At 36.3% G+C, this 15,264-nt stretch overlaps 1 protein-coding gene across 1 annotated transcript; it reads right to left on the bottom strand.

Annotated features, from left to right (window-relative positions):
• Positions 1 to 268: 268 nt before the first annotated feature.
• On the bottom strand, positions 269 to 15,194 carry LOC126162414 (opsin-1-like). The gene is made up of 9 exons (XM_049918912.1): positions 15,071 to 15,194; positions 14,622 to 14,740; positions 14,281 to 14,519; positions 8,695 to 8,801; positions 8,507 to 8,613; positions 7,150 to 7,297; positions 5,327 to 5,437; positions 4,745 to 4,911; positions 269 to 654 (listed from the first exon to the last, which is right to left on the bottom strand). The coding sequence occupies exons 2-9, from the start codon at positions 14,738 to 14,740 to the stop codon at positions 525 to 527; spliced, it is 1,128 nt and encodes a 375-aa protein (XP_049774869.1). The 5' UTR covers positions 15,071 to 15,194; the 3' UTR covers positions 269 to 524.
• Between the last annotated feature and the right edge of the window lie 70 nt (positions 15,195 to 15,264).

Below are 15,264 nucleotides of genomic sequence, written 5' to 3'. Positions count from 1 at the left end.
GGAATATAACTCACATTTAAATGCCAAGAGATGCCATTTGTTTATGTCGCTAGTTATATGTGCTGGAATGGTTGTTCTGTAACTGGACAGGCTGAAGATGTTTTCGTTCAGTCAAATTCTTAAAAAATAAATGTGTGTTTATTTTACTTATAACTAGTGATTTATTATTTTAAGTCACTTCATCATAAATTTTGCTGTAGTATCCCAAGAAATAGTATTCATTACCATGTTTAGGTTAAAGGTTTTGAGAGAGAGAGATCAAAACATATTACTAGTTATAGCACTTTATTTTCTTTGGCTGTTATTTCCAGTTGGTGAAAGTCTAGTTTTTCAAAAGTTTCTCAGTTTCGAAAACTCCTGTATTTTTGATAATTATTTTGTGAAATAAGTTCATTGTTGTTGACAAAATGTTTCTGTGGTAATAACAGTAGTTTCATCATTTTGGCACCAATGTTGTCTTGTAGCAATTTTGATCAGTGCGAATATTTTATAAAATGAGAATTTTTGTTGCTTGGAAGATTATTTTATGCCTTTTCAGCAACAGTTGTAGCTGTAGTCGCTCCAGATGCTTGTGATGTAGCATCTCCATGCTCGTCATCCCCACAGATCAGGAATGGAAGTTTCTCTTTCAAAGCTGCACGATACTTTGGATGACTGTTAAAAATAAAAAATTTTAATAAGAATTATTTGTTTATGCTCAACTGTATAAATGTAAGTTACAGGCATATTGGGCACATGTCAGAGCACATAAAGATCAGATAAAGATTAGACAGAGGTTCAACAGATCCATAATATATTATCAAAATGCAATAGACAGAGATTAAACAAAATCCATAGCATGTTATCAAAATGCAATTGACAGAAATATGACTGAGTAATGGTTTTGCAGCTTTGGAAAAAGGGGGAGAGGGAGGGGGGGGGGAGCAGCTGGAACCACACTTGTGTATATTAAAATGATAGAATCCTGTTTTAATGTATACTACTCGGCATTTTCTGTCATTACTTGGTGTTTATATTGACAATATTTGTTGAATTCTGTGGTAAGACTGCTTTGCATAAAATCAAAATGAATACTGTAAATGTACACCTTCCTTTCTTATTGATGATCAGATTATGATTCAGCAAAATAAAATTTACCTGCAAACGTCACTTTGCCGACTGAATAGAGTATCTAGAAATATAATATGAAAATACAAAACAACAGGTGAAAGCTGTGACTTTCAAAGGAATCTATATAATTAGACAATATATATACACTGGTCACAAATTGATAAGCAAGTGTCATAATTTAACTCTATGATGAGGCATGAGTTACATTTGAAATCTCACAATATTTAATATAATCCAAACATTGAAGACTAAAACAAAAAGGAGCATATCACTAAAATTCTGTAAAACAATGGCATTGTCTACAATACCTCACAGGTGTGAAAACTGGGTCCTGCCTCGAAAGACAAAAATTTCAATTGTTGCCTAAGTGAACTTCCAGTTGAAAGCAAAAAGTTGTACTCTACTGAATAGACAAATTAATTAAAATATGAAATTAGAGGTGAATAAACACACAGAAATGCAACAGTATGAACATAAATGAAAACATTTAGAAAGAATGTATGATGAGTTAACTAAAGAAGTCATCTTGTATTGTCCAGTGGGCAACAGGATCCAAAGAAAGAGTGTGTGGAAGTCAGTTCAAGGTGCAAAGCTGGAATAAACAGCTGCCTATTTCCTGAAATGAAGAAGCAGCATGCTCATTCATAAGCTAAGGATGTTAGTAGCTGATTTTCCTTCCGCGTTACTTTTTCAGTTTTGATACACAAGTCAAATAGCAGAAGTTCCAGATCTTTCAAGAAACTGCTTTTAATGAAAACTGGTATTTTATGTAATGTACAGAAGCAGGTTGTTGCCTAACGTACTAGTTCAGACAATCCACACTGTTGAAGGTTATCTTTCATTCTGGCATCTACAAAGCCTGTATGGATGGGAAGCTACTGTTATCAATAAACTTAATAGTTAGACAGCTGTGTTCTGTTCAGTTCGTGATTTTGTTTTTTGGTATATTGCAGTATGTCGATCTACTGATAGTGAGTGTATCATTTCATCTAACCACACTCACCACGACTACTCTTGAAACTGTCTTCTTGGGAAAAATAATGTATTAAAAAAGTGCCTTAAAATAACAGCTATTTTGGTTTAGATTTATGCTACATCTCTTATAGGTTGACAGTTTAGTTATACGTTCATGAAATTTATGGTTAACCAACAGAAACTCCAGGTATCAACAATGTAGGAAAAGACAATTGCTGCTTACTGTAAAGGAGACATGTTAAATTGCAGACAGGCACAATTAAAAGAACTTACATAAAGATTTCAGCCACAGCCTTCATTAGCAAAAGAGAAACATGCACACATCAATGTATTGATGTGTGTTTATGTTGCCCTTTCTGACATTCCTCCAACAGCACTCTTGTTCCATGCCACCCACTCCAAGTATTCACTATCTCCTTGATTAGTGCATTCCACCTGTCTGAGGCATGCAACAGCATTTTTTTGCTGTCGGTCACTATTTTGTTTGCATTAATTTGTGTTGTGTGTCAGCAGACTTCATGCTGCCTCAGCTTTGTACTTCAGGAGTATTCCACAGCTTTGCTGTTAGTGAAATATCCTCTCCTACATAATTTGCACCAGATTCCTATGGTATATTTTTGAAACCAGGTATTAAGAAACCAAGATAATCTTGAACAGTGTGTAATTTTGCCTTAATCAGTTTGATTTATGCTTCTGTAATATTCACATAAACTTGAACAAATTCATTCCAAGAAATGGAAGAGAGACCACATGTTTATTGCTGCCTTCATAATGCTAAGGTTTCAGTTTTAGTTTTATACGCAGGACTGATTGGATTTCATAGCACCCAGTCATTGCCCCTGAATACCCATCTGAATACTTTAACTGAGCCTCAGTTTTGGTTATCTGAGTGAACCCTATGCACCAAAATAATAAAACAAACCAAATAATTTTGACAACTCTATAGAAATCCTGTTGATTTATCTATTAACTTACACACAGTTAGAGTATATGGCTGCCCTGTAGAACTGATAGCTATTATGAAGAAGAGAGAGAATTATTACTAGATTTTCAACCTGTACAGTTATTGACCATCTCCTTACCACACACCAAAAAAATGCCTTCCTGATTGCTGTCATTCAGTGCAATGTCTTTTCACTCCGATGATTGTTGTTTCTTATATAAGATTTTCAGCATGGTCTGTGACACTCTTTTTTACTCCGAATCTAAGGATTCTGCATCGGAGATGCAATATCAAATTTATTACACTTGCTAACATTATTTTACACATAATAGTCTGCAGTTTTAAATTTGGAATAGGAGTACCATTTTAGTGTTGGATGATTCACAGTCCCTTGCAGATCACAACTTCACTGCCACTCCCAGCTTTTAAACAAGAATCATTTAATATTATTTCTTCCATTTTAAAGAAATGTAGCTCAGGATCTTCACAATAACTGTACATTTAGAAGAGGAGTACGCTGGACAAAATTTAATATAAGGGGCAATAAAAAAGATTCTGTTTGAGGGTTTTGCTGCAGTGTATATGCAACATAACGTGACTCCAATGTGGGTTTGTAAGCACCAACATGTAGGTAAGGGATTAGTGTCACATTCATGTCTTTCCATTGCACATGTGGTAAATGCGGAAGTGTGAACTATGGCAATGTTATTACCATTGTTCTGTTCAAGACTGCTGAAGGACAAACACTGGTAGACATCCATTGGGAAATGAAGAATGTTTATGGGGAAGTGTGCCTGTCAAAAACCTCTGCAACAAGAACTGCTGCTACTATTTCATGAGAATGCATGTCCCCATATTACAAATGTTGTAATGCATAAGTTACACCAACTCATGTGGGAGACATTTGGGCACCTGTCCTATAGTCCTGATCTCTCCCCTTGCAGTTAGCATGCCTTCAGTCCCTTAAAAAAGGTCTTGATGAATCAATGATTGCTGTGCAATGAGGACATGCAGCAGGCGATTATGGACTTCTTCATGTAGCAGGACACAGTGTTTTACCAAACAGATACATTCAACATGGAAATCAGTAGGATGATTGCCTCAACAAGCATGAGAGTTTTGCCTGATTGTCATACCAGTTCTGGACTGTATGGGCTCTGAACAGAAACTGTTTTACTGTCCCTTGTATGAGTATTACAGTTACATCATCACAGGCATTGGTAAACCAGTAGTCTTTCACTTTTTATATGCAGACATTGTGAAAATCACAGAGATTACTTTGAGTTGATTCACAATTTGTTCGAAGCGAACACATCAAGCACACTGAAAAGTGCATTAACATCCTCATTATTGCTACTTGTTCTCAATCGAGTAATTGTATCTCAAATCTCTTCAATCTGTCACAACAACTTCACAATCATGTTTTTACTCAGGTATTCAAAGCCCACAGTTGTTTCAGTTCACAGTCTTGCAGCTCACAGTCTTGCAGCTCATAGGCAGTCACTAATCCTTGTTCTTCAGCTACATTTCATATTGAGTAAACCTTGGTCATTTCGGTGTTAAGGTCTTCTTGTATATGTGTGTACCCTACTCCAAGTAACTGTAAAGACCAACTGTTTGACTTAAAAATATAGATGGATCTAAACTGAACTACATCTAGCTCTTGTTGACTCACACTGTGTGTTCTTATTATGAACTGTCAAGGAAATAGCTCACCTTATTCCATATACAATTGGGTTATAGACAGCATTGGCTTTTGCAAATAATGATCCCCAGATTGTTGCCAGAGGACTGATGTTTGCACCCTCAAAGATGCCAGTATAGTTTATTACCAGGTATGGTGTCCAGGCAAAAAACCATAGGGAGATTGTCATTAGAGCAACCTGAAGGTAAAATTATAAAAAAATATATTTATAACATATCTTTCAAATTTGCATAAATTTGTACAAAGTTTCATAATGCTGATCTGCGAAGAACAGCCAAAATTTTAGCGATTTTTTTTTTAATTTATTTTTTTAAATTTTTTTAATTTGATACAGTACCCATATTTTCAACAAAAATTGTGACAAAGCTGGTGTAAATGTTATCTTGACTGCAACTTTTGGCACAGAGCCATCTTATGTAAATGATATTTGCTACAAAATCTTTGCTCGTAATTTGTAACTGCAAGCAACATAATACTTATTTTCACACAGCAGTTTGAATTGTTACACTTACATCAACTAATATTCTTATCAGGCAATGATTTCTACGTGATTTCTGTTTTTCTATTGTTCCATTGTCTGCAGGACACATTACCTTTGCAAGTTTGCATTCTGCACTGGTATTTGATGCATCTGATGATCGTAGTGAAGCTACATTCATCTTCTTGGCCTGCTCTCGCATATTCTTCTCATGGGCAGCTACAGCCTGAAAAAAAGAGATAGTTTTACAATTGAAACTGATTAATGTATATGGTGTCACGAGTGTGCTGAAAAAGAAGTTTGTATATTCAGTAATTTAATATGTGCCTGTTTTTGAATAATTTATATATTTTTGTTACAGAGGTTGGAAATAAGAGCTGTATTGTTGTTTCAGATAACGTATTTTATGTGTGTTCAACTTCTATTCCTGTTCTGCTTGGAGATAAGGACACTAATCAATGCTTTACACAGTGAACAATAAACCATTAAGAGGATCACCAGAAATTGTCAAAGTTGAATGATGATGGCAATTAATATTCAGTCAAATAGTGATATTAATAGGACAAAAATTATGTTATGGAGTCCCCACAAGCTGCACAAGGATCATAAATACAGAGCATCAAACCAAAAAATGCCAGACGATCTACTCCAATAATGAAACTTCCTGGCAGATTAAAACTGTGTGCCCGACCGAGACTCGAACTTGGGACTTTTGCCTTTCGCACGCAAGTGCTCTACCATCTGAGCTACCAAAGCACAACCCGCGCCTGGTACTCACAGCTTTACTTCTGCCAGTATCTCGTCTCCTACCTTCCAAACTTTACAGAAGATCTCGCAGGAGAGCTTCTGTAAGTGCACACTCCGCTGCAGAGTGTAAATCTCATTTTACTCCGATAATGTCTGCCTGGCTCCTTTACTCTGTGCGTTGTTAATTTCTGTTTACTGCATAGGCAAAGTGGAAGTCATCATATCAGATTCTTATTCAGTCTTTCACTTAGTTTGCTAAAGGAAACCAGACAAGTATCTTTACTGTATGAAGTACACAAGGATTCATCTTTGATTTTCAGAAAGAAATTATCTAATTTGATTCTTGTTACTACATTTTGCTCAATTTTTTTGCTTCTGTCTTTATATGTGTGTGCTAGCTCAACATTTAACATTCCCTTCACTATGATAGGTGTACATTGGCTACACTGTTTCCATTCTTTCCTTATGTCGACAGATGCAATAAAATCCTAACAGTCAGTCTTGGCAATGGCATTGGCTCATAAGTGAAGTCCTGAGTATTATACAGAAATGATATTTACTACAAAACTATAAATTTAAAAAAATATAAATATGATCATTCAGCAGGAATAACATGTGTTAAAGTAAATATAATAACTGAGTATGTGATGCAATTTATTTTTAATTTCATGTATCAGTGCCACTGCAAATTATGTTGCATTTACTAATCATTCAGATGTAAGAATAAGGATATGTAAATAATATTAAGGAAAAATAGCTTTGCTTCCCTGCATTTACTCCTTCAGTGGTGATTTCCATAATTAGTCAGAATTTAGAAGTAATAGAGTACCAGACATGTTTTGGTTTTTACTATTGCATTAGTAGCCCATTCCATGACACGAGTAGTTTCACATTTGTCTAAAACTCAGACCACTGCAATCTGATTCATTAGTTTGAATACACAGGCAATTTAAGATATGATAGATATTAAATGCACCATGTAAAATGTGCTTTAGCTCTCAGAATGGTATGTGAACAGATGTCGTAGTAATGATGAGGTTTTGATTCAAATGCTGCTGGTATGCATGCGGTGAAAGGGGAGCAAATATAATGTTAATTTGATGTGTGTTGAAACATGAAACTATGTTTAGTGTGTAACTTTAGAAATTTCACATGTACATTCTTTGCATAAATATGCATTATATCACTTACCTGTACAATAAAGTAATAGGAGTATATTATAGTGAACAGAGGTGTAAAATAGACAAATACAGAGTATACGAGAATGTAGCTTCTGCTTGTCCATGTTTTTGTCAGATAGTCAGTTCCACAGGCTGTCATGTTTCCTTCAGGTACATACCTACAAATATAATTAAGAGAAAAAAAAAGAATATTAAAACATACTGTAGATCTCTTTTGTTGTGCACAACAGCTGTATATGTTGCTGTACACATGCTGTGAAAAATATTAGTTAGCAAAATTTCCTTGAAAAAAACAGTTAAAAGATAATGAAAAAGTTTGAAGAATATTTAACTTCTACACACTTTAACCATTTCCAGCAAAAACACACAATATGTGGTACATAAAACTGAAAAATCCAGTTGTCTCAAAGCTAGTTTTATTACAGGTGTTAAGAGTCCTATGGTGAGGGAGCTTTCACAGGTTTCTCTGAATTCACGCAGTGCTTGTGAGTGAAGTATGTTGTATTTGGCCCAATATTCTGCAAGAAATACCACAAGGTTAGTGTCCACATTATCTGTACAATTTGCTTGCTGCAGAAAACACCATTACTCCCAACCTTTTGCTTTCCTGGACAATACATTTAGTATATAGTTAGTGTCATTCAGAACTATGACAGGTGTTGCTACATGTCATATTGAGACAGTTTATGATCCATATAGATAACTTGATGCTAGTCTCAGATCTACACTTGCAGTCTTGCTCATTCGCTATGAGAACCTTTTGACAAATGCTTCACGTGAATCATTCGTAGTATTCCAGTCTCATCTGACTTACATGATGAACCGAAAGATGTGGAAATTGAATACAGTTCTTTCCTGATCTCCATTTGACAGCTGTACCTACAACTGGCTGTAATCAATACCACATTGATTCGAAAGAGAACTTTGCTGATAGTAATGTGCCACAAATTCATGAGCATCCATACAAAATCAAAAGCTCTTAATTATGTCTAATCTCAAGTTTTACAGAAACAAGTGTGTGGTTGCTGACAAAGGAAATTAGTGATGCGGCTGTGGCTAATGATAGTGCTGCATCTTTTCAATTTTTGAAAATGTAGATGTTCTTTCATGTACTTCATTTATGTTAGTGCACTGCTTCAGTATTAAATGAGACACTGAAGACAGCATGAGTGATCTGTCAACAACCAAGGTAATTCTTGGGAAGTTTAAGAACAGGATTACATATAATAAACAGTGTGTCATATTAGCAGTGTAATACTGCCTAGAAGATAATGGAAATACAGTAAAACTGGATTATTCAAGTTATTTTGCCCAACTTCTGTATTCTACTATATCATCTGATATTTGTATTTTGCTGACGTGCTTACCTATTCCACCCAAAGAGTGGGGTCAAAGTCCATCCAATAGCAAAGAACCAGATCAGTGCTATTCTAATGAGAGCTGTTTTAATTGTCATTGGTTTAGCAGATAATCCCTGTAAGAGTTGTTAATTGTCTGTAATTTTTAATGAAAATGTCAGAATATACTTTTACATGCTAGTTATTATAACATTTACCTTCACAATTACATTGTATCTGTCCTGTGCTATCATTGTCATTGTCCATATTGATGCAAAACCAAACAGTGATCCACACATCCCATAAATGTCACACATTAGAGGACCTGTAATAAAGGAAATAGTAAATTTGTGGAGACTAGATAGATTTTGCATATCTGCCCTCTCTAATACAGTGGATATTGTAGTGCCAACGTGAATTTCAGCCATATTCATAAAGTGAAATATCTTCTATAGTTTAAAATTATATGACAGCAATAGCATGATCTCCAATCCATATATGTTATAACTGCACACTTTTGACATCACAGTGTGTACACAATACTCTAGCCAGTAAACAGCACTATGGGACTGTGTCAGAGCTGTTGGTGGTGGCGTTCAGACCAGTATCACATGGAAGGCTATGAGGGATGTTTGTTCATTGGAGTACTGTATTCATGTTTTACACATACGGGTGGTATGAAAATAAGTGAGAGGCATCTAGTATGTAACCTTCTTGAATTGAAAATCAGACAAGAGTCTTCTACATGTAACATTCCCATCCACAATGTGAGTATCTGTCATCAAGAGTACCAGGCAGTTTCACTTAAGGAGGAAACACAGTCATTAAGACACTAGACTTGCATGTGGATTGAGTGGACTACAAATCACAGTATGGTTATCAGATTCAATTTTTCTGTGGCTGTTTTGTTGAAGTACAGTTGCTGCCAATTTTATTATAGTAATGTAGCCGATTTTCTCTTCTTTCCTTCTCCATTCTGAGCATGCACTCCATTTATATTGAGCTCTTCATCATTGAGACATTAAACTTTTCTCTCTCCCCTGTCTTCTTATACAGTAACTCTGAGAATCTGGAGTAGATTGGATGTCATCAAGCCAAGAAATTCTTCACTTCCACCAATGTCCTGAGTGCCCATCATACTAGTGAAGTATGTGGATCCAGCAGAGAAACAAGTCTAGCACATCAAGAAACCCCTTCTACTTACAAAATTTTGGGAAGTAAATGCCATTCTGCCATGTACCAGAGTATTTGGTAACAATGAAAACTGAGAAGACAGATGTATCAATTAAGTCTGCTTGTAGTAGGCACATTGTTCCACTATTTGATATCTGCCATTATCTGACTGTTGATACTCAGGAATAAGCTTTGGTGAGAGAAAAAATTACAAGAATTGAGTGATAATCAGCCATTTGTAATTATTCAGTGTTTGATTATGGCTATCATATTATTGAAAAATGCTCTTAACAAATCTACATCTACATAAATGCTCTGCAAGCAATGTATGGTAAGTGGTGAAGGGTACCCTGTACCACAACTAGTCATTTCCTTTCTTGTTCCAGTAGCAAATAGAGTGAGGAAAAAATGACTTTCAATATGCCTCTGTATGAGTCGTAATTTCTCTTATCTTTGTGGTCCTTACGTAAAATGTATGTTGTCGGCAGTAGAATTGTTATGCAATCAGCCTCAAATGCCAGTTCTCTAAATTTTCTCAGTGATGTCCCCCGAAAAGACCATCACCTTCATTTGAGGGATTCCCATTTGAGTTTCTGATGCACCTCCATAGTACTTGTTTGTTTTTCAGTTACTGATAACAAATCTAGCAGCCTGCCTCTGAAATGGTTCAATGTCTTCCTTTAAACTGATCCCAAACACTCAAGCAGTACTCAAGAGTGGGTTTCACTAGTGTCCTATACGCAGTCTCCTTTACATATGAACCACAATTTCCTAAAAATTTTCCGATAAACTAAAGGTGACCTTCCACCTTTCCTAATGTGCTTGTTCCATTCATTATTGCTCTGCAACATTATGCTTTGATATTTAATTGATGTGACTGTCAAGCAGCACACTACTAATGTTGTATTTGAATAGCATAGGATTGTTTCCCTACTCATCTACATTAACTTAAATTTTTCTACATTTAGAGCTAGCTGCCATTCATCACACCAACTAGAAATTTTATCTAAGGCATCTTGTATCCTACTACAGTCACTCAATGATGATACCTTCCCATAACCTCAGCATCATCAGCAAACAGCTGCAGATTATTGTTCATCCTGTCTGCCAGATGATTCATGTATACGGATAATAATAGTGGCCCTATCACACTTCCCTGGTGCACTCCTAATGATACCCTTGTCTGATAAACACTTGCCGTTGAGGTGTCAAATGCTTTTCAGAAACCTTATATGGAATTTGCCTGTTACCTTTCATCCATAGCTCACAGAATATAGTGATAAAAGGGCAAGCTGATTTTCGCAAGAGCGCTGCTTTCAGAAACTGTGCTGATTTGTGGACAGAAGCTTTTCCATGTCTAGACAAATTACTATATTTGAACTGAGAATACGTTCAAGAATTCTACATCAAATTCATGCTAAGGTCTGCAATTTTGCAATCTGTTCTTTTACCCATCATCTGCATTTTTTTCCAGTCACTTGGGACTTCACACTGGGCAATAGATTCACAATAAATGCAAGCTAAGTAAGGGGTCAGTGCCATTGAGTATGCTTTGTAAAACTGAATTGGGGTTCCATCTGGTCTTGGTGATATACATGTTTTTGACTCTTTCAGTTGTTCCTCTATACCAGGAATGCCTGTTACTGTGTCCTCTATACAGAAGGCTGTGTGATGGTCAAATTAAGGTATATTTGCAAGATTCTCCTGCATGAACCATTTCTTAAATGCAAAGTTTTAAAAAATCAGCTTTCCTTTTGTTGTCTTCTGCTGCAACACCAGACTGGTCAATGAGTTACTGGATATAAGCCTTAGCCCACTTAGCGATTTTATGTAGGCCAGAATTTTCTCGAGTTCTTGGCAAGATCATTTACTGAGGTATGACAATGGTAGCTGTTGTATGCTTTGTGCATCAGTCTTTTTAAAGATGCCTGAATCTCTGCTAACTTCAGCCTATTAGCATTTTTGCATTCCCTTTAGAACCGAGACTTTGCTTTCTCAGCATTTTCCAAATTTCTTTGCAAAACCATTGTGGGATTTTTCCACTTACTGGGAATGTACTTGTCCAGAGCTCAATTTACAATCTGTATAAACTTTGCCCATAATTCCTATATGTCCATCCATCATCCTGGAACTAAATAATGTCAATTCATTGTCTAAGTGGGATGCCAACAACTGCTTATTTGCTCTCCCTAGCAGAAATAGTCTCCTAGCCTTCTTGACTAATCTATTACCTTTAATAACCATAGTTACTATGATACCATGATCACAAATCCATCTCTATAATGATGCCATTGATAAGGTCAGGTCTGTTTGTAGCTCGAAGGTTTAAAATATTTCCATTGCATGTTGGCCACTGAACTAGCTGCTCAAGACTGTTTTCAGAAAATGTATTCAAAAGTACTTTGGGAGACAGTCTGTCTGTCTGTCTATCCCTTGCAGTGAATCTGTAGATGTCCCAGTCTATAGTCGGTCAGGTAAAGTCGCCTCCAACTAATATTTTGTGATCTTCATATTTGCGCACTCCTGATCTAGACTTTCTGTGAATGACTCTAAAACTGTCACAACGGAATCATAAGGCCAGTAAAAACATCCAACAATTAACTTTATTTCACTTAGACATGCTGTACATGGTGAGGTAACTTCACTGTTACATTCAAATTTGACCTCAACTAGACAATATTTTTATCAACTGCAATGAACATCCCTCTTCCATGGCATTTGATCTACGTTTTTGATTTATGTTCCATGACTCGCTAAATATCTCAGAGCTTTCTACTTTGGGTTTCAGTCAGCTTTTGGTCACAAGAATTATTTGAGCACAAGATATTTCTGGGAGGGCTATAAATTCAGGAGCTTTGTTACAATACTCTGACAATTTACTAGTAAAATAATGACAGTCAAAGTGTCTGTACCCTGAACACTGTCTGATTTCTCTGTCCACATGTCACATGTTAGCTTGCAAATATTCATCAGAATGCCTCAAACTACCAACTACCCCCCCCCCCCCTCCCCACACACACACACACACACACAAAAAATACCAAGTAGTTGCTTCATTTGTGTAGTGCACCCCTGACCTATCAAGGGGAATCATACAATTCCTCACCTGATAACACAGGACCAGAAATCTGCAGTCAATGTCATCACAGAATTGACGAAGCTTTTGACTGAGTTCCTACAGTCAGATCCAAATCAAAGGACTCCTATCAGCTATGGGAACAATGTGCAAGGCCTTCACGTCTTCTGCCAGCTGTCTATATGAACTGAGGGTGGCCTCAGAACCTGAACGATAGGTGTCAGTGCCGACATAAGCCACAACTTGCAGATGAGTGCACCCTACATGCTTGATAGCTGCAGGAAAGGCCTCCTCCAAGGCCTCAATATCTCATATGAGGCCCCCAGTAGACATATCAAGTGTACATTGGCTTTTTTTCCAGCCCTGAACACTATTTCCCTAAGTGGCCCCATGATGTGCTCAATTGTGACATTCTCTGATTGTCAAGCAAGCAATAGCCACACAATAATGCACTGTGTATCTTTCCATAATGGAATACATTGGAACCATTTTAATGTGTGCCACATTTTTTAAAAACCAACAGGCATTCACTAAATCGAAGAATGTAATGGAATCAAATGGTATGTTTGTTGATGACCACATACACACCACATTTTATTGTAATGCAATTTGTAATCTCATGAGAGAGTTTTTGCAATGGGTTACCTGCATAATAATTTGTGAGATAACACAAGACTACGGAATGTATTCTAAATTCCTGCCTTACGCAAATCCCTCTCAGACATATGAAGAAATGCTTAATCAGTTAGTCAGGTTGATTCTATCCAGCTATTAAATGCTTCTCATTCGAGCTCTTTACACAAGTTTACACAATCTTGTAAGTGGTTTACTCTATTGCCTTTTCACTTGTTCATGCTTAGGCACTAACAACTGCGCTATCACACAGCCTAAGGCAAATGTACTGTTTTATGGAATCACTTCATAAAGTACTGAAAAGAGAGTATGTGTAATGTGTGGTGGTGGTGCACAGCTTGCTGATTTCTTTTAATGCTGTTACTGTGTCCCCTCCGATACCTTCAGTAGTCACAGTTAGGCAATGAAAATATCTTCAGACAGTAACAGTGGTCTAAAATTATTACGTTAATTTGATTTGAAATACTCTGTGAGCACTGATCTGTTGACAAAATAAACTGTGTGTGCATTTCGGACCATATATGCTTCATCTTTAAACGCTAAATTTGTGAATGGTGCAGGATGATGTTAATGTAGTCAACTGGAGCTATGTTCTCTGTCTCCTAGCTTGTTGGACATTTTGTCATGATTGTTCTCCTGTGACAATTTTACAAATGTTTACTAAATATTGGTAAACATTTTTACACCCATGTTGAGGACAGTAATAATATTTACAGTTTGAAGTTGTCAGCAGAAGTGGCGACAAGATACCCACACCATTCAAAATCGTGTACATTTATCTGGTAATTTTTAGCTTTTTATCATATTTACCACATGTATGTTTACAGTTCTAATCATTACGTAAAACACTAAAGTAGGTTTTCTTTGATAAATGTTTTCTACTATCATAAATACTGTCCTATTTTATGAACTATCTACTTACCCAGCACCCATGTTTCATAGTAACAGTTTAATACCATTGGTGGTGACATTACAACCATCATGAGAAAATCTGAGAAAGCTAGATTCACCACTAGAAGGTTTGATGGTGTTCTCAGAGATTTGGTTGTTGAAAATATATAGATGACTACACCATTTCCAATCCAAGAAATAACACCAAGAACAGCAATCATGAAGCCAAGAATGCCATGCCAGAGGGGGTTCAGGGGAGGAAACTGGTACCTGTTAATTTGCATTGGATATATTGAAATTTAAAGAAAATAAACACAAAAGATCATCATAAAACCACAAGAAAAATTTCTAGAGTCAAGTTCATGTACTTACCAATGAGCATCCACAAGATGGAGCATATTTGGTGGCACTTTATCCACAACAGTGATGTTGGATGGTCCCTGCCACTGGGCAGCATAGTGTGGTACCAACAATAGGCTTGCTGTCTCCATCTGCATAACAGATAATAAGATATTATGTATAACAGTCCATACTACAGACATCAATAGCAGTGGTCCTCACCTACAGGAGAGAAAGAAAGCTTAATTTGATGGTCATTTATATGAATGCAGATTTCACAATGCACTTCCACAAATTATAATATTATCTGTTGATCTGAAAGCTTGACATGCAGTTTTTGTCTTTAAGCTTTTCCATCAACTACTCCATTTTTGACAGAACATTTATGCTCTAGATCATTATTTACACACAAAAATCTTCATTGCAGAAATGGTGAACACTGCATTAGTAAAAGATTATTTGAAGCAAAGACATTTAATTACCTTTTTTGAAACTTGAAGAAAACGACCAAGATGGTGCCTACTCAAGTTTCTAAGAGAAGACCCGAGCTACTGGTGGTATACCTGTTGTGTAAAGTGCCACTCAAGACACTCACATTCGTGTCAGTGATTTACCCTTATATATTGTACTTCTAAACCTTACAAATGCTGTGATAAAATCCTCTGTTTCATGAGAG

This window comes from Schistocerca cancellata, chromosome 2, assembly GCF_023864275.1.
Source record: "Schistocerca cancellata isolate TAMUIC-IGC-003103 chromosome 2, iqSchCanc2.1, whole genome shotgun sequence".
Taxonomy (NCBI): domain Eukaryota; kingdom Metazoa; phylum Arthropoda; class Insecta; order Orthoptera; family Acrididae; genus Schistocerca; species Schistocerca cancellata.
This window is presented reverse-complemented; position numbering and strand designations above follow the sequence as displayed.

Coding starts and splice junctions, on each gene's coding strand:
- LOC126162414 (XM_049918912.1), bottom strand. CDS start 14,740: ATGGAGACAGCAAGCCTATTGTTGGTACCACACTATGCTGCCCAGTGG. Junction 8,802..14,280: donor CTATGAAACATGGGTGCTGG/GTAAGTAGATAG, acceptor CCTTTATTACAG/GTCCTCTAATGTGTGACATT. Junction 655..4,744: donor CCAATTGTATATGGAATAAG/GTGAGCTATTTC, acceptor TATTTTTAACAG/TCATCCAAAGTATCGTGCAG.